General features: G+C 31.8%; 1 protein-coding gene across 4 annotated transcripts in view; it reads left to right on the top strand.

The window, feature by feature from the left end:
* DBF4 (DBF4 zinc finger) overlaps positions 1-15,910 on the top strand; it is a 25,652-nt gene extending 9,742 nt beyond the window's left edge. The window contains exons 5-13 of one of the 4 annotated variants that reach the window (XM_023533388.1): positions 21-90; positions 287-363; positions 5,074-5,110; positions 5,877-5,922; positions 6,614-6,703; positions 8,223-8,351; positions 8,823-8,934; positions 12,633-12,757; positions 14,744-15,910. In XM_023533388.1, the coding sequence (XP_023389156.1) occupies positions 21-90; positions 287-363; positions 5,074-5,110; positions 5,877-5,922; positions 6,614-6,703; positions 8,223-8,351; positions 8,823-8,934; positions 12,633-12,757; positions 14,744-15,722 (1,665 nt within the window). In that variant the 3' untranslated portion in view covers positions 15,723-15,910. Of the gene's footprint in view, positions 1-20; positions 91-286; positions 364-5,073; positions 5,111-5,876; positions 5,923-6,613; positions 6,704-7,502; positions 7,826-8,222; positions 8,352-8,822; positions 8,935-12,632; positions 12,758-14,743 lie in introns of those variants that run through there. The other 3 variants (XM_011364046.2, XM_023533392.1, XM_023533394.1) reach the window with 3 other exon arrangements.
* Positions 15,911-18,009: the final 2,099 nt, after the last annotated feature.

Here is an 18,009-nt window from a genome sequence, read left to right as displayed (position 1 = left end):
TTTTTTTTTTTTTTTTACAGGATTTTATTCCTTCAAACAGTATATTATCAAATGCCTTATCATGGGGAGTGAAAATTCTTCATATTGATGGTAAGGATTTTATCCTTGTTTTTTCACAATATTTCTGGTAAGTATCCATCTCATTCCCTTGGTTCCAGACTTTACATAAAGAGATACCTATAATGGTAATTCTTTCATGTAAATTTAATACAATTGAAAGAAGATAACAGTGTTTCACTCCAAAGATAAAAATGCTAATCTTAAACCCTTCTTTCTTTTAATAAAGACATTAGATACTACATTGAACAAAAGAAAAAAGAATTGTATTTACTCAAGAAATCAAGCACTTCTGTAAGAGATGTGGTATGTTATTTTCCTTAATTTACAATTAAAGTGATCAAGCTCTGTTTTTGTTTACATATCTGTAGATTTTTCTGGCCAAATAGTAAACATTTTTGCCAGAATATACTAGGGATAAGCTTGTGTACTGTATGCATGTTTCTGCTATTTGAATAAATTATATATTGTTTAACTTTCGAATTTACTCACAAGGTAAAAATTGTTCCTAAGATGGTGTCATAGTTTTGTTTTTTCTTCTTTGGTTGCTGCTGCTTTTAATAGATAATGTCGTTTATTCTGAAGGAAAACACCACAATTTTCCTATTGCATGAGATTTTAATATAAATAATATATTCCTTTGGGGAACTTGAACAGGAAATATACTTTCCAACTGCTCTAGATGATAGAATAGCAAAATTTTGTTGTATGGTATGACTCTCTGGCCTTACCTCAAAATATTTGTTAAACAAGTACATTGGACATTGCACTCTGTTAGACCTAATGTTCTCGTATTTTCAATCTCTTCCCTTTTTACTAGTTTCCTTTTCGAAGCCTCTATACGTAATCAATCCATTTAAAACATACGATAAAACCTCCATCTCTCATCCATACCTACCTACCTACCTACTGTCCAATCTTTATATAATCCAAACTTCTCAAATTTCCTTTTATGCTTTCCATTCACTCTTCGACCTATGAGGTATAAAACTACTGACCAATTTCCAAAAATACTTTTTAAAACCAGTCATATTGCTTCTCTCAGCTATCGTCCATTTTCTCCTTGAACTTACCTATTTTCTTCTGGATCTTATCTCTTAGCTTCCTCATGGTTTTCATATCTCTGAGCATTCACTCAATCCTTAAATTACTATACTCTAAAAAGAAAATAAATGTTATAGAAGAGTATATATAAAGACATGAAGTTATAAGTAGGATGTTTTGGAAATTTTCTCTGTTTTCATATAACTTGATTATTGAGTGGGAGAATGACAAGAAATGAAGCTGGAAAAATTAGCAAGTTCAGGTAGTATAAAGGAGACTATACACTGTATAAAAGAGTTAGATTTTATCTCAAAAGGTTTGGAAAATTATTGAGATTATTACTAGGAGGGTAACTGGTTGCATAGGTATTTGGAAAGCTCTTCTGGTTGCCAATAAAGAATATTTGCTGGTAAGACCGACTCTCTTCAACACAATTTTCATTAAGAAACATTTTACATCATGACTATGCTGTATATGCATGTTATATACAAAGATTCATAAAATCTTTGCGAACGTCACATTTTTAATAAATTCTCATAAGGTATGGACAATTTGCAGAAAGCAGCAGATAATTCACTTAATATTTAAATAAAATGGCTAATACTTTATAAGTAAGTAAATGCTGTCTTTATAAGTAAAAAAATTTCAAGTGGCTGTTTCCAAATTTTTGTAAAATGATGAGTGGGGAGTCCTTTATTGAAATATGTTGTCTATGCTATTGTACTTTACGATTGTTTGGATTATATATAGAAATAAATGTATGAAAATTTAAACCCTAAAGGACATTTATGGACTCTAAATACACACACATATCAAGTCTGTTTATACACCCAGGTGTGTAAGTACATATCTGAAACAAAAGTTTCATGAAACAATACTTAACCCTTAATGTGATTCATACCAATAATTCTATAGTATTCTCTTTATTTAAAAAAAATACTGGTCACAGCTCTCTAAATTGATTTTACAGCCTGCTAATAGGTCACAGTCCAAAGTTCAAAAGTATTCTGGGATTTTATGTCAGTAATCAGGAGAGAGATTGATTTCTTAGGCTTCATTAAGGTAGTAACAGAAGGAGAAGGGAAGACTTAAAAGATACTCTTTTAGCACGTTTCAATGCCCGATCTCTGCCATGAATCTAATATAAGCTCCATGAGGGTTTTCAGAGCATGTCTTTTCTCTTTCAACATTGAGTTTTGTTAACACATGTAACCCAGTGTTAAACAAATACTATATTCATTATTCATTAAGTATTCAACAAATACTCAGTTCCTATTGTGTGCCAGCCATTAGGAAAACAATAAAAAGCTTTGCTAAATAGCTGTGAAAAAAGATCTTTTCTCCCTATACGAAAAGGATAGGAATACTAAATAACTGTATAATCCAGGATATATAATTGTTCAACTTGATTCCAATACTTAAAACTTTTTTTATATGTGAAAATGTTTCTGTATTACTTTTGGTTTGCCAAGTAGTAAAACATAAAACTTTTTAATGAAGATGCATTTATGGGTCTTGAATGAATATATATAAATCTTGTGCACACTGATACATGTAAACATATATTAATTATATTTCATAAATACTCTTGTTTGTAAGTTGGATAAATATATTTTGCTCTACTACTTAAAGTGCTTTGAGTTTTTCATCAGTTTACCTGAAACTTATTTTCTTGAAGATTTTTTGCATATTATGTACACGAGGAATATTGGTTGTCTTTCTCTTTTGATGTCTTTAGTTTTAGTGTCAGAGTAATGCTGCCCTCATAAAATGCTGGGATGTATTTCTGCTTCTGTTTTCTAGACCAGTTTTTGTAGGCCCAGGTTCTCTGGGCCTGGAATTTTCTGCATTATTTAAAAGCAGGTTTGTTGGCAATGACTTCTCATAGGATTCCTCCATCTGAGAATGTCTTTATTTCAGCACTGTACAGGTGTTCTACAATTGTATTTTGGCTTCCATGGATTCTGATGGGAAATCTTTAGTCATTTGAATTATTCTTTATATGTAATGTGTGCTGTCAGGATTTTTTCTTTATCTTAGGTTTTCAGCAGTTTGATTGTAATAGGCCAAGGCATGGTTTACTTTGAGATTATTCTGTTTGCTGTTCACTGAGCTTCTTGAATTGATAAATTATGTTTGGGAAATTTTGGCTATTTTGTTTAAAGATTATTTTCTTCACCGTTGTCTCTCTGTATAACTCCAGTAACACTAATATCAGACGTTTTTATATTTATTGTAGCTGGAATGTGGGGTACCTGTTGGTTCCCTGAGGCTCTTTTCATTTTTTTCAATCTTTTTTTTCCTCTATTCACTGAATTGAAGCTTTTTATTCATCTTCAAGTTCACTGACACTTCACTGTATGAAATGAAATACAGCGACTTCTGTACTTCAGATCATGTATTTTTCAGTTTTACAATTTCCATTTGGTTCTCTATTATGTTTTTTTTCCTGCTGAGAACTTATATCTTTCCATTCAATTTAAGTATGTTTACCTTTAAAGTCTTTTTCTTTTATATCCAACATTAGGAACATCTTAGTGTTGGAAACTAATTGTCTTTTTCTCTCAAAAACTGATCATGTTTTCTTGGTTCTTAATATGTCAAATAAGTTTTGACTGTATAATAAACATGTAAATGTTATATTGCGTAAACCCTAGATCTGTTATAATACTCTGGAGAATGCCAGTTTTGTTGTTGCTATCATTTTTTTAGCAGGCAATCATCCAGTTTTGTTCAAACTATCAGTTCTATCTCAATATCTGTAGGTGGCGGTTCTAATCTGTTTCAGTTTTCAAAGACTTGTATTCAGGTTTCTGTTTGTTCTGCACATGCATCACTTATAGGTTAGTCCAAGACTTGGGCAGTGGTTTGAATCTTAGCTCCATTTTCAAAGCCCTGAATATACTGCTTTGGGTCTGTCTTTAGCATATGCAGCTTAGAGTTAAGCCTGGTACTTACGTGAGTTTATACAGGGAATAGCTTTTTACTCTGTGGTTTCCAGTCAGTCAGCAATGGGCCTTTTTCTAGTTTCTCTGATCAGAAAGTCGGGGTTTCTCAATTTTAGCTGCCTGTGGCACTGTTAAAACTGCAATTTCATAACTGGGACCCACCCTCAGGGAAAAACTGGGAGAAAAGAAAGAAGTAATACAGGGATTCTCTCTGAACTCTTTAGACTGCAGGTACCTCTTCGCTTGTTTTTTTCTATCTAGAAATATGGAGTTTATATAGGAGTTTTAGCCACCGGCTCCTCTATTGCTGCCAGTTCCATGACTATAGATCCATCCTGAATGCAACATTGCAAGAGAAATGCTGGCAGTGGGGAGGATGGGAAGTTTACCCCCTTAAAAGTAGACTCTCTGAGTTTTTACTTTATTCTTCAATATGCCTGCTTTTGTTTACTTTTTAGTCCACAGGTAAGCTTATGATATTCTGTCCAGAGTTTTTAGTTGTAATCAGTGGAAATAATTGACCATATTGCATGTATTCCATCTTGATTGGAATTGACAGACCGTAATACATTTTTCAATAATTCCATCGTTCAGTTTATTACAAAGGTTTTGCCGAATAAGTACATAAAAATAACTTAAATGACTATTTTTAGATTATTTCATTAACTGTACTTTTTCTTTATTGATTGATTTCTTTCTATGAAGACAAAAACAATTTAGCTAGAATGCACGGTACTAGTTAGGTATATTGTGAAAGAGATCTTGTATCACTAAATGCCATTCCCCTTGGATAAGGTCTTTAATTCTTGAATGATCGTTTCTTTTCATATCTTTGGTTAAGTTGATTTTAAAAAGCAAGTTTTTCTCTTTTTCCCCACAAAACTTCAGTAATCAGCTTTCTTTTATATAGTTATTTTCCTGTATGATTTTTTTATCTTGAGGATATTGAGCACAACTGCAGTTGATATATTATTTTCAGTGTACTTTCAAACGCAGTATTCTCATTATATCTATTTATTTTTAGGGGAAAAGAGTAGGTATTGGCATACAGAAAGCAAGAAGTAAGTATTTTGATATTCTTAAATGTGTTTATTTGCTTTAGAAAATAGAATGTACCATATAAAAATATTGGAAATCATGTAAACAACCCTTTAAATGACTTATTCAGTGTTTCATCTTTTTAAAAAATATGGGCCCCTGTGGCAATCCTTCTCAGAATAATATTTTTTAAAACATTTTAAAGAAATTATTAGACTACTAAAATAATTATATTGAAATTCAGTTATCAGAATATTTTTAATAATGAAATAGTGATATTCTTTTATTACACATTAAAATCAAGTTCTAACAGTGTTTCTAATTACTACTATAATTTTGAAGTGATGAACACAAATGATACTTTGAAATATCTGTAATAATTAATATGCTATGAAAATACCTATTTCAGTTGGTGTCAAAATTATAGGCACTGGTGATACTGTGACCCTGTTGCTTATATGCATAATTGAAGAACGTTTAGTATAGAGGTTTATAAAAGTAAGAGTTGGACTTTTTTCCTGTTTTAGCTCTTAATCTTCCTGGATTTTGTTCATAGATCCTTTGAGGGATCCATTTAGTTTTAAGAATCTCAGACTATAGACAGTGTGTTATTTTGGAATGGGTCGATATTGTAAAATACCTCACCTGAGGCTTAAAACTTCTAATTGAAATGAAGTAGATAATGGATCCATAGTTGGGTTTTTTTTTTAGCCAGAGTAGTTTTGTTTTGTTTTTTTTTAAATGAATGGATGTGTAAGTATCTAATATTACGTTTTGTATGTTCTCAAGCAGGTAGACTCAAAAAGCCTTTTGTAAAAGTGGAAGATATGAACCAGTAAGTATCCAAGTTTAATCTCTATGATTTAAATACAATATTGAAAAAGAAAATAACTAAGATATTTTCATTAATACTGTGAGGTCCCTTTGTGTTAGATTTATATTATACTAATTGACAAGTGGCACAAGTTACAGAAAGTAACATTAATTTGTGTTCAAGGACTAAATTTAGTTACACTATGTTGTAAATAATAATTTCTTGAATATCTAGTTTAGAACAATCTTGAGACCAACTCTTTTTTTTGTATTTCAAATAACCATTCTCTGGATGAATGCAGTACTTTGTGGTTTATATCTACTACTTGATTTTGTCTGCATTTCTGAAAAAGAAATTATTAGGTGTTATTTAGAAATAAAATCTAAATCTACATCTAATTTGGTAGTTTTTATAAATTAACTCTGATATTTTATAAGATGATCTTAATGAAGATTAAAATATAAGTAAATTAATTTGGCATGGGAGAATCAGATTATTTTCTCTTGACTTTCCAGTTATTCATTCAGATGAATGATTCTCTTTGGCACTCACGGAGGTGTTGAATGCTTCTCTTTATGAAATGTGTTGCCATGGAGGAAAAAGATTCAATTCAAAATTAGGCCTAGAGAAAGCACCAATAAATGGAAAGACATGCGATGTTCATGCAGATTCATTGCAATCCCTATCAAAATCCCAATGGCTTTTTTTGCAGAAAAAGAAAAATCCATCCTAAAATTCATATGGAATCTCACAGGACCCTGAACACCCAAAACAGTCTTGAAAAGGAAGACCGAAGTTGGAGGTCTACACTTTGTTTTTTCAAAACTTATTACAAAGCTACAGTCATCAAAACAGTTTGGTACAGACATAAAGACAAATATATAGACGAGTAGGATAGAATAAAGAGCTCTGAAATAGATCTTTGCATGTATGGTCAAAAGATTGTTGACAAAGATGCCAAGATCATTCAGTGGGAAAAGGACAGTCTTTTCAACAAATGGTATTTGGAAAATTGGATATCCTCATGTAAAAGAACGAAATTGAGCCTTAATTTTATACCACATATAAAATTAATTCAGAATGGACTGAAGACCTAAAACTGTAAAACTCCTGGGGAAAAAAAAAACAGAATTAAAGCTTTATGATATTCATTGGATTTGACAGTGATTTCGTAAATATGACACCAAAAGCACAAGTAACAAAAGATAAAAGGAATTGGACTATATCAAAATTATAAATTTCCATGCACCAAAGGCCACAACAGAGCAAAGGCAACCCATGAAATAGAAGAAGATATACGCAAATCACATATCTAATAAAGCGTTATATAATATATAGAAGTCAACAACAGAAAATCAAATGACTTAATTAAAAAATGGGCAAAGGACTTTTCTCCAAAGATATGCAGATTGCTAACAGACATATGAAAAGATGTTCAGTATCACTCACCATCAGAGAAATGCAAGTCAATACCACATGAAGTACTACCATCTCACAACCATTCCGATGGCAACTTAAAAAAAAAACAGTGTTGGTGAGGATGTGGAGAAATTGAAACTCTTGTGCATTGTTGGGATTGTAAAATGGTGCATTCCCTATGGAAAACTGTGGAGGGTCCTCAAAAAATTAGAACTACCACATGATGTAGCAATTCCACTTCTGGGTATATATCAAATATAATTGAAAGCAGGGTCTCGAAGAGATAAATGCACGTATATGTCCATAGCAGCACTATGCACAATAGCTGAGAGGCAGAAGCAACCCAAATGTTAACAGATGAATGGATAATGTGATACATAAAATGGAATATTCAGCCTTAAAAAGGAATAAAATTCTGACACATGCTACAACATAGATGAACTTTTTGAGGATATTATGCTAAGTGAAATAAGAGGAAAAAAACTGCATAATTACACTTAATGAAGTACCTAGAGTCATTAAATTCTTCGAGACAAAAAGTAGAATGGTTGTTGTCAGAAGCTGACAGGAAAGAGAGAGTGGAAAATTGTTTAATGAATATAGAGTTTCAATTTTACAAGATGAGAAGAATCTGGAGATGGATGGTGTTAAAGGTTGGAAAACATTGTGAATGTACTTAATGCAACAGAACTGTACACTTAAAAATGGTTAGGAGTAAATTTTAGGTGTGTTTTACCACAATTTAAAAATAATGATGTTTAAAAAAGTTAGGTCTAGAATTGGAAAAGGAAGCCTGACATTTCTATTATTTCAAATTCCATATGAATTATTTTTGAAATATGACTTCAACATGTTTTCTTTCATCATGAAGAATTTCATGTATTTTTTTTTTATTCTTTTAGACTTTATAGACCATTTTATCTTCAGCTGACCAATATGCCTTTTATAAATTATTCTATTCAGAAGCCCTCCAGTCCATTTGATGTAGATAAGCCATCTAGCATCCAAAAGCAGACTCAGGTTAAACTAAGGTTGGTTTAACCTTCAAGTAATTTTTTTATCATTTTAAACATTAAAATTATTTAATGCCATGGAGTGTGTGCGTGTGCGTGTGCGTGTGTGTGCATGATCACTATTATGGTTTCCCCTTGTATATTTTTATTGCCCATTTGCTAGATATGAAGTCCAAATCTCTCCAATGTGTCACAGACATTTATAGATTGGAGGGGGGGGCTCAAAAATATTTGCAAATAATGAGAATGTGTTGTTTTCCTTAAGTGATCTGAAACATTTCCAGAATAATTATATTCTTAGTTTGCTTTTCAGTTGTTAGCTGTTATAATTTGAATTGTTTAAACCACATGTTTAAAAAATATGTGGTTAAAAGTATTTGTTGATATAAATCTATGTGCAGATTATGGCAGATTCTGTTTGATAGGAGGAGCCTATAAATTTTAAAATTATTCCTTATATTCAGCAGTTAATTCATGTATTTCCATCAGAATCCAAACAGATGGCGATAAATGTGGAATCCCAGTTCAACTCCAGTTGAAAGAGAAGAAAAAAAAAGGATATTGTGAATGTTGCTTGCAAAAATATGAAGATCTTGAAACCGTAAATGTGATTTTATATTTTGGGGGTTGATATTTCTGAAACTATGAATAAATATCTGATTGTGGTTTACAACTTGATAAATTATTAAGTGATATGTATTTCTTTTTGATAAAATTATATGAAATTTTAAGAAACCAACGAGGAAATATATATTGAAAAAATCATTTATTTATTCAACGAATAGTTATTGTGCCTCTACTGTGTACGAATCACTGCTCTGGGCTAATAGCATTGAACAAAGAGACCAATTTCCTGCCCTTGTGAAGATTACATTCCGTGGAGGGGGAGAAGAGAGCTGTAACCGTAGGACAAAAGAATAATGATGTATATAGAGAAAATATTGGATCAGTGCTATGAGAAAATATAAAGCAGGAATTGGGGATGTTGCTATTTATTTAGACTAAATAAGGAATACCTAACTGAGTAGGTGATATTTAAATAGAGGTCTGGGAGAAGTTGAGGGGGCAACAGGACTTGTAAATATTGAAATAAATAATGCAAAAGTGCTAAATTAAACTGATTGATGGGAATAACGAACAGAAGATAGTAGCCTAGACTCAGCCGTGGTAGAAATCATGCAACATGGTCAGATTGTGAGTATAATTTAAAAGTGAGACCAAGAGGAATTGCCAATGGATTAGATGTTGAGGATGAGAGAAGACAAGTCAAAGGTGACCAATATTTCAGGCCTGAGCAATTAAAAAACTAATAGAAAGATGAGAAGAAAGTGGAGACAATTCTTTTAAGTAGCAGAAAGAGAAATAGAATAATTGTAAGGATATATGGAATGAAGAAAAAGTTAAAGATGAGAACTATTATAGTTTGTAAACTGATGTAAAAAATAAAAAAAAAGAGCTTTGGATCCAGGCTGCCCAGATTTGAATCCTGGCTATCTTGTTTATGTGATTTTGGACAGCGCTTGACACTGTGCTTATTAAATGTTAGCTGTTATAATTTGAATTGTTAATTTTTATAATAGTAGATGGATTTTTTGGTGCTTGGTTTTGGTAGAAGATGGTGGAAAAGTTTAAGAGATAGAAAAATTTTAAATATTTGATTTATAAACTACCTCTTCTCTAAATTGAAGTTTGTTTTATAACCCAAAGTATATTAGTGTTTTGTGTCATTTTGTTTTATTTATTTAATAAAGAGAAAAATACAATTTAAAATTATTTTTAATCAGAAGCTAAACTATCAGAAATATTTCCCTTCCTAAAAATCATTTAGAAAATTTAAATTATAGATTGGTCCTTAAATTTTATTTTGCTCTTGTTGCAGTAGCATAATCTGAAATGGATGCTTTCCTTAATATCAGTTTGTTATCCTAATTTGATGCTCAGAAAATGTTGAGGCTAAAAAAAAAAAAATGAAAACCTTGGTCATTGGTTGCCACAAGGAATAAAAATTAGTGAAAGTAGTTTTGGGGATTGATACTTTAAAAAAATTTTTTTTACAGTTTTTTGTGTATGTGCTATTTAGTGTCTAATGAAGAAATGTATCAAGGCATTCATTTAACAAATTTGATTATTAGAGATTAACAAGGCAGACATATTCCCTACCCTTATACATCTTTTGGTCTGGCAGAGAAGATAGATATAAAACATGTATTTGCAAGTGGGATGACTGTCACAAAAGTGAAGTATAAAGTATAATGATAATAAATAATAAGAGTACTTAACGAGAATGAGGGTCACAAAAGACTAAACTCAGAAAGTGACATTTAAATCAACACAGGATAAGAACTAGGTGGAGGTAATGGGGAACTACACAAAAGTTGAGATTGTTTTTCTTAATTTATTTCAGTTAATTATTTTTCCTCCCAAGAGCATGAAAAAGCTGAATCTGAGCTTAAAGAGTTAATGTTTCTTTTTAAATTTTAATAATTTTTAATTTGTTTAACATTACTGGATATATGTAACTTGTATGTGGTAAATTTTGCAAGCTAAGGAAAGAATACATATATATTCCAGAATCCAGTTGACCCTTGAACAACATGGGTTTGAATTGTGCAAGTCCACTTGTACACAGATTTTTTTTTTTCCCAATAAATATACTGGAAAAATTTTTGGAGATTTCTTTACTGCTGTGAAGCAATTGTATTAGTTATACTAGGCTAATGTGAAGCAGTGAAATTGTTGCTTTGTTATCGATGCATGAATTTTTAGACCTGTAAATAAATACGAACTTCTTTTTCACATTATTTTTTCATCTTTGATGTATACTGTTGGTAATACATATAACAATGTCTACAGTATTTTATATTATATGAAATATTGATGTAGTACTGACAGATGATTCATCTTGAAACAGATGACAAATGTCCAATACTGTTAATTTTCTTTTGATTTCTAGTAACTTTAGCTTATTGTAAAAATACAGTATATAATATACAAAATATGTGTTAATTGACTGTTATCAGTAAGGTTTCTGGTCAACAATAGGCTATTAGTATTTGAGGAGTCAAAGTTGTACACAGATTTTTGACTGGCGGGGGTTTTGTGCCCCTAACTACCAAGTTACTCAGGGGTCAACTGTGCTGTGTCTTTTGTGAGAAATGGAGATTTTAGTTTTTAGAAATACAATCATATCATCAAAAGTTAAAATTATATGAAACTAGGGAAACAGAACTGAGGTTCTTCCATGATCATCTTGGTATACGGACTTTTAGATATAATTCCCTGATCAGCTGACAAATGATAAAGTTAGCCTGGAGATTTCACCTATTCAGAAGGAACTTTGTACCTGTGAGTTTTATTCCAGTACACTGAACTTATTTACTTTTGTTCTTGACCACTCTTAAGATTGAGAATAACTTCTCTGTACTTTCCATTATAAGCACTGGCCAATTGAGGTCATTTGTTTGCGCCTTTCAGAACTGTTCCTTTACAGCATTTTGTTTGTTTAATCTACATTATAGATTCTTTTCAATTCTTATATATTAAATTATACCATTTTGCTCACTGAATATTTTATAAGCCCTACCTTAGTGGTAGTTTTATAAGGATAAAATAAAATAGTAAAGGGAAAAGTGTTTTCAAAAGTATCTGCGCACTCTAAATGTTAAATGTTAATGTTGTTTTCCTCCATTTTTATCTTCATTTTCTGATATAGCTCATTTGATTTCAGTTCGTTGAAACCACAAATTAGTACTCTACTTTTTTCATTGAAAAACAGAACACTGAAAACTAAAGTACAGTTAACCCTTGAACAAACAGGTTTGAACTGTGTGGATTCACTTACATGTGGATTTTTTCAGTAAATACCTGTACTGTTTTTGATCAGAGGTTGGGAGTCCATGGATGTGGAAGTCCAAGTGTATGTATCGATTTGTGTCATTTTATTTAGGGAACTTAAGCATTCTCAGATTTTGGTATCTGAGGTGGGGTCCTGGAACCAATATTCTGTAGATACTGAGGGACAATTGGTATGGTTAAGTTTTGGGGGAATCAAAAGTTACATGAATTTTTCAGCCGCAGGGGAGTTGGCGACCCAACTCCTGCATTCACGGGTCAACTGTAGTTTTAGTTTTTACTTTTATTTTACTTCTTAAAATCCTTTGAAGTTCTAGTAAAAAGACATTTCTTTGGAGTAGTTATTAGAAACTTTATTTTAACAACATTGTAAATAATAGAAAATCAACTAAAAGGTTATTTGTTGGTTTAAAATATAATTTTATGATTCATGTGCTTTTTTTTTAGCATCTTTTAACTGAGCAACACAGGAACTTCGCACAGAGTAATCACTATCAAGTTGTTGATGATATTGTATCAAAGTTAGTTTTTGACTTTGTGGAATATGAAAAGGAAGTGCCTAAGAAAAAAAGGTAAGTAAGTTATCAACCTAAGTTTTAAATTTTACTGGAATATTAAACTCAAATCCAAAGTTTCCTCTTTGTAAAGGAATATATATTGTGAGGGTGTAAAGAACTGATTATTTCTTTCCTCTCCTTTCTCCATTACCAAAAGTGCTTACCTTAGATTTTAAGGTCATCTTCTTAATATTATAATCTAATAGAGGAGTTGGCAAACTTTTTCCTATGGAGAACCAGATAGTAATGTTTTAGGCTTTATGAGCCATAAGATGTCTGTTGCAGTTATTCAGCTTTGCCATTGTACAATGAAAGCAGCACAGACAGTATGTAAAATGAGTGAGACTGGCTGTATTCCAATGAAACCTTATTTAGAAAAATAGATAGCAAACTAGATTTGGCCCATGTGCTATATAGTTTGTCAACCCCTGGTGTAAAGCCATGAAGTTTATCATCAACTTGGACTAAAATAGCTAGAATTTTTAGTTAATATTAAGAAGTTTTAAGGAGCATTCCTCATTTACCATTTACCTCTATTAAGTCTTTATACTTTTACTAAATATTTCTGCTTAAATTCGACTTGCCTATAAATTTACTACAGATACTAACAGGACTTTTGAGTGTAAATGTCGTGCTGTTCAATGTTCAGTGACTGCACATCAACAGAATGATCCTGGTTAGATTATTCCCATAAACCTAAAATAAAAAGAAATGTTTTTCATATGGATATACCCTGGGAACTGGTGATAACTCAGTATATACTGTTATTCAGTCCTTTTTGTCTGTTTTAGACTACTCTTAAGCCATAAAGAAGATTAGAAAATATGATATTAAATTACAGCTTCTGAAAATTAACTAGAAAGTTTTTTCGACTATATGTAGGTAGATAGTTCCTAAACCTCATATTTCTATAACATTCAGAATAGTTGTTCATGACTAATTTAAAATACAATTTGGAGAGGAGGCATATTTCCAAATATTAAAATTATATGGGCTACTGTAAAAATGTGGAATTTCCTAAAAACTCAATCTGCAGCAAAATTCTAACTAGGAATGTATAAGTTGGTTATTCCTTAAAATTATCTGTTATGATATGCACAGTTTTAATCTCTGGGTAAGTCAGTTGAACATCTCTAGACTTTAAAAAGAGCAGTGTTGGACAAGGGTTTTTAGATCTTTTTATCCTCGTTTGTTCCAGAGGAATCTTAAGTGAAAGTATAAATAAAATAAATGTAAAAGGAACCATTCTGGTTTTGAAGGGAGAAGTGGAATTCTATATTCCTCTGTTGTCTATGACATGTATAACAAAACAATTAGTAAGCTGGTTAAGTTTCTTCCTCTTTAGGATTGTCTAATACAAACTAGCATCCCAAGGATATCAAGAGGCTCCATGAAGACGAGGGTTTCAGTTCAAATATGTGTGTGAAACTTAAGGATTAGTAATTTGTCATCTTTATAAGTATAAAGATGCCAAGTTTCTGGCTCAGTATGATATTAGATATTTTATACTTAACTATAAATAAATAAATAAATAGATGAATAAGTAACTGCCTCTGTCTTAGGTTTCCCAATAAATACTCATTTTCTACATTGCTAACTAAAATGAATATATAACATTAATATAAATCAAAGCATAAAATTATAAAATTTTTCAGGATAATGAAAAAATTACAGAGACCCAAATCTCTTTCTGTCATCTTTCTTGGACTTATATGATTAAAATAATTCTAAACACCAAATTCAGGATACTGGTTATCTCTAGAAGGAATGGGGATGAAGAATGGATGAGGAGAGAAGGGTACACTGGAGCTTTCAGCTATATCTAAAGTTTTATTACTTCCAAAACATCTAAAGTAAACTTGGCTGAATGTTAAGATTTCTGTATTTTTGTAATGTCTAAGTTAGATAAGTTTTGTAGATAGTTTTAAGATTTTTACTAATTTTTAACTACTCAGAAATGTTTGATAGCAATTTTATTTTTTTTCTTTTCCTCCTATAAAGAATAAAATACAGCATTGGGTCCCTGTCTCCTGTTACTGCAAACGTCCTGAAAAAACCTGAACCAAAAGAAAAACTAGAATTGCAACTTATTTCTCAGAAAGACTTTAAGGAAGATAGTGTACAGGTGATCAAGCAGAGTTTTCTATATAAAGAAACCCAGGAACCTGAACAAAAGCTTGTGTTTATTTCAGAACACATCCCCCACCCTTCAGTTGAATTGAGAGAACTTGATGAGAAAACAACTAATAAATGTTTCCTGTTAAATCCAGCTGAAAATGACATAAAACAAAATTTTACACATCTGCCTTCAGATAAAAATGAAAAGGGATGCATTCTTGATATTTCCGAACATAAATTAATTACAAATGAAAATGACTTGGAAGAACTAAGGGTAGATCACTGTCCATGTAGGCTACAGGCATCTATACAAGTTTCTGATTTCAGTATGGATAATTGTGCATCTCAACCAAAACAAAAGTCAGATACTGTGCTTTTTTCAGCAAAGGATCAGAAGGAAAAGGACCTTCATTCAGTATTTGGTCATGTTTCTGGTCAGTTAGCATTAAACAGTTCACAGGAGCATCTAACATTTCAGGCAATGAGTCCATCCCGAAGTTGTCCAGAAGACCCTAATGAATGTGACATCAAGAATACAGATAATTCACCTTGTAAGATTCATCGAAAAGTGAAAATATTATTAGGAAGAAATAAAAAAAATCTGGAACCAAATGTGGAATTAGATGAGAAAAGAACTGAATGTCTTATTACACAAGAGGAAAGCAGAATTTGTAGTTCACCAGTACAGTCTCTACTGGACTTATTTCAGACTAGTGAAGAGAAGTCAGAATTTTTGGGTTTTACAAGCTACACTGAAAACAGTAGTATATGTGATATTTTAGGTATTTGGGAAGAGGAAAATTCAAATCTGTTGTCAATGTTTTTCTCTTCCCCTTCAACTTCTACATTTACTGGCTTTTAGACTTAAGAAATAATTTTCAGAAGTGATAAATATTCTTGAAATTTATATAAATACATAGAAAATTCTTTGGTTTTTTTTGCCAATTTTGTTTACAGAACCAAATGTAAATGTTAACAATAAAGGTTGTGTTTGCATTTTTCTACACAGTAGAAAAATTGTAGAATAAACTGACTTATTTTACATATCATGTTCATAATTGTTTTCTAATTATTACAAGTTTGCTTTTTGACACTGAAGACTAATTTCAAGTGAAATTTTAAGAATATCCAAATTTAGCGTTATAAATTTGGATATTCTGGTTATATCTATTGTCTATCGAAACAGATTCCCGTGATAGCAAAACAAGCATTGCTTTTTAAAATCTAAATTTCATGACAAAAGGAAAATAATTATTTCTTTTTGGGCCCTGCAATTCATTATTACCAGAAACATTTACACTTTAGGGTGACCTAGTTGGACTATGCCAGTATGTTGACGCTGAGGGGTTAGGTGATTTGTAGGGATAAATAGAAGCCAGGCTACCATATGGAGTGAAATAATTTTTCCACTCTTAATTATTACCTTTAGTAATAATTTCTTTCGAAAATAGCTCTACCCTCTAATTTGGTGTCAGGAAATGAAAGAGGAGCATTCAACAGTAGAAGTTTTGAAACATGCAAGGATTGCCTTTGATCAGGTACTTGGTGATTGAATAATTTAGAGAAAATTCAAATGTAAGAAAAATTTCAACTCAGGTTATGGAGGCATTTGCCTTTGAATATGTTCTTACAAGAGTAAGACGTTTACAACTAATTTTCACAAAAATTGGTGCCATTGAATATTAAATGAATGCATTGTCACTATAAATTAACTGATTACCAGTCTTAATTTTTTGAAATCCTTGATAGTTCCCAATATATTAGTTCATATGTCTTGAAGTATATATTCTTTTGACCATTTGGACAATATCAGTAAGAAATACTTTTCAATAGCTTCATTGTTCATACCAGTAGAGGATCACTGAAATACCCTTTACATTGCATACATGCAAACCTTGTTTCCATTGTAAATTATTACTGTAGCATTTTCAATCACAAATACATGTGTGTATATGTTAATCTATGTCGGGTTTTATAGACAGCTGTCTAAAAACATGGAACTTGGAAAATTTATAGAAAGTTTTTTTCCTTTCAATATTACCTATCTGTATTCCCCAGAATTTTCCAAATAATTAAAAGGTATTTAAGCTTGTTCTATGATCTATGGACTTAGGAGTGACGGTCTCTTCAATTTGCAGTTGCAGTTTGCCCCCGCAATTGTTTGGAGTCAATGTGCCTTAGTTGTATATAATAATGAGAAGAAGGTTCAAGTCGAACCCCTCCAGTAGTTAAAAGTTGTTAAACTTTATTTTGACACTATTTTTGAACATTAGACTTAAAACATCCTCATCACTCCGTCCTCCCAGATCTTCATGAGTATTCCACTTAAAAAAAAAAAAAAAAAACCTTAAATTTCAGTTCATTTGGAACAATGCTATAAATGGTAGCAAGACCACCACATTGTGTGTGGATTGTGCTATGCGGATGGGCACCCAGCCAAGGGGAGGAGGGCAGGTAGAAATCCAACCCACAACCAGCAGATCGCCTGCCCTGGCAATGAGGTTGAAATCAGCAGTAGGAATACGTTTTCCTAATTTTTACCAAGGAAAGGCCATCTGGCCAAGGTGCCTTGCAGGTCGTGTATCCAGAGAGTTTTCTTGTTTGTTTGTTCTCTGATAGCACTTAATTGTGTAGCTTCCAGATTTATCCACAAAAGGGCATTTTAATGTAGCAAGTCATCTCCAGAAGTAAATATCTTCAAAGATCCCCAGCAGGGTAGATAGAAATCCTTGGTTTGCTTGATAGAAAGTAACGTGCTTTGCCGAAAGTGTCTAACAAATTCCAGCAAGCACGTAAGTTGAATTCTTTGATATCAAGAGCACTGAAGTCGATAGATGTTAGGAAGAAAAAAAAGTCACCCCAGTTAAGCTAAGGGCAACAGACGCCGTAGCATTCAGTCAGTGGCTCTGTATTTCCAGTAGCCAGAAACAGCAGCAGTGAAGACAGGATGGTTTTGTGACTCAATGAATGTTTATTTTTCTAAGATGACAAGCAATTGGAGCAAAATGTGTATTTTACACAAGTCAATAGAATCTTTTAAATGGTTTTTGAAGCCAGTGACTTCTTTACATGCATAGATTAGTATGTGAAGGTAATTTATGGAACCATGTATAGATGTTATTCTAATGTGTGTCATTTGTAGAAAACAC

The sequence above is a fragment of the Pteropus vampyrus genome, unplaced genomic scaffold, assembly GCF_000151845.1.
Source record: "Pteropus vampyrus isolate Shadow unplaced genomic scaffold, Pvam_2.0 Scaffold4, whole genome shotgun sequence".
In the NCBI taxonomy this organism is placed as follows: domain Eukaryota; kingdom Metazoa; phylum Chordata; class Mammalia; order Chiroptera; family Pteropodidae; genus Pteropus; species Pteropus vampyrus.
This window is presented reverse-complemented; position numbering and strand designations above follow the sequence as displayed.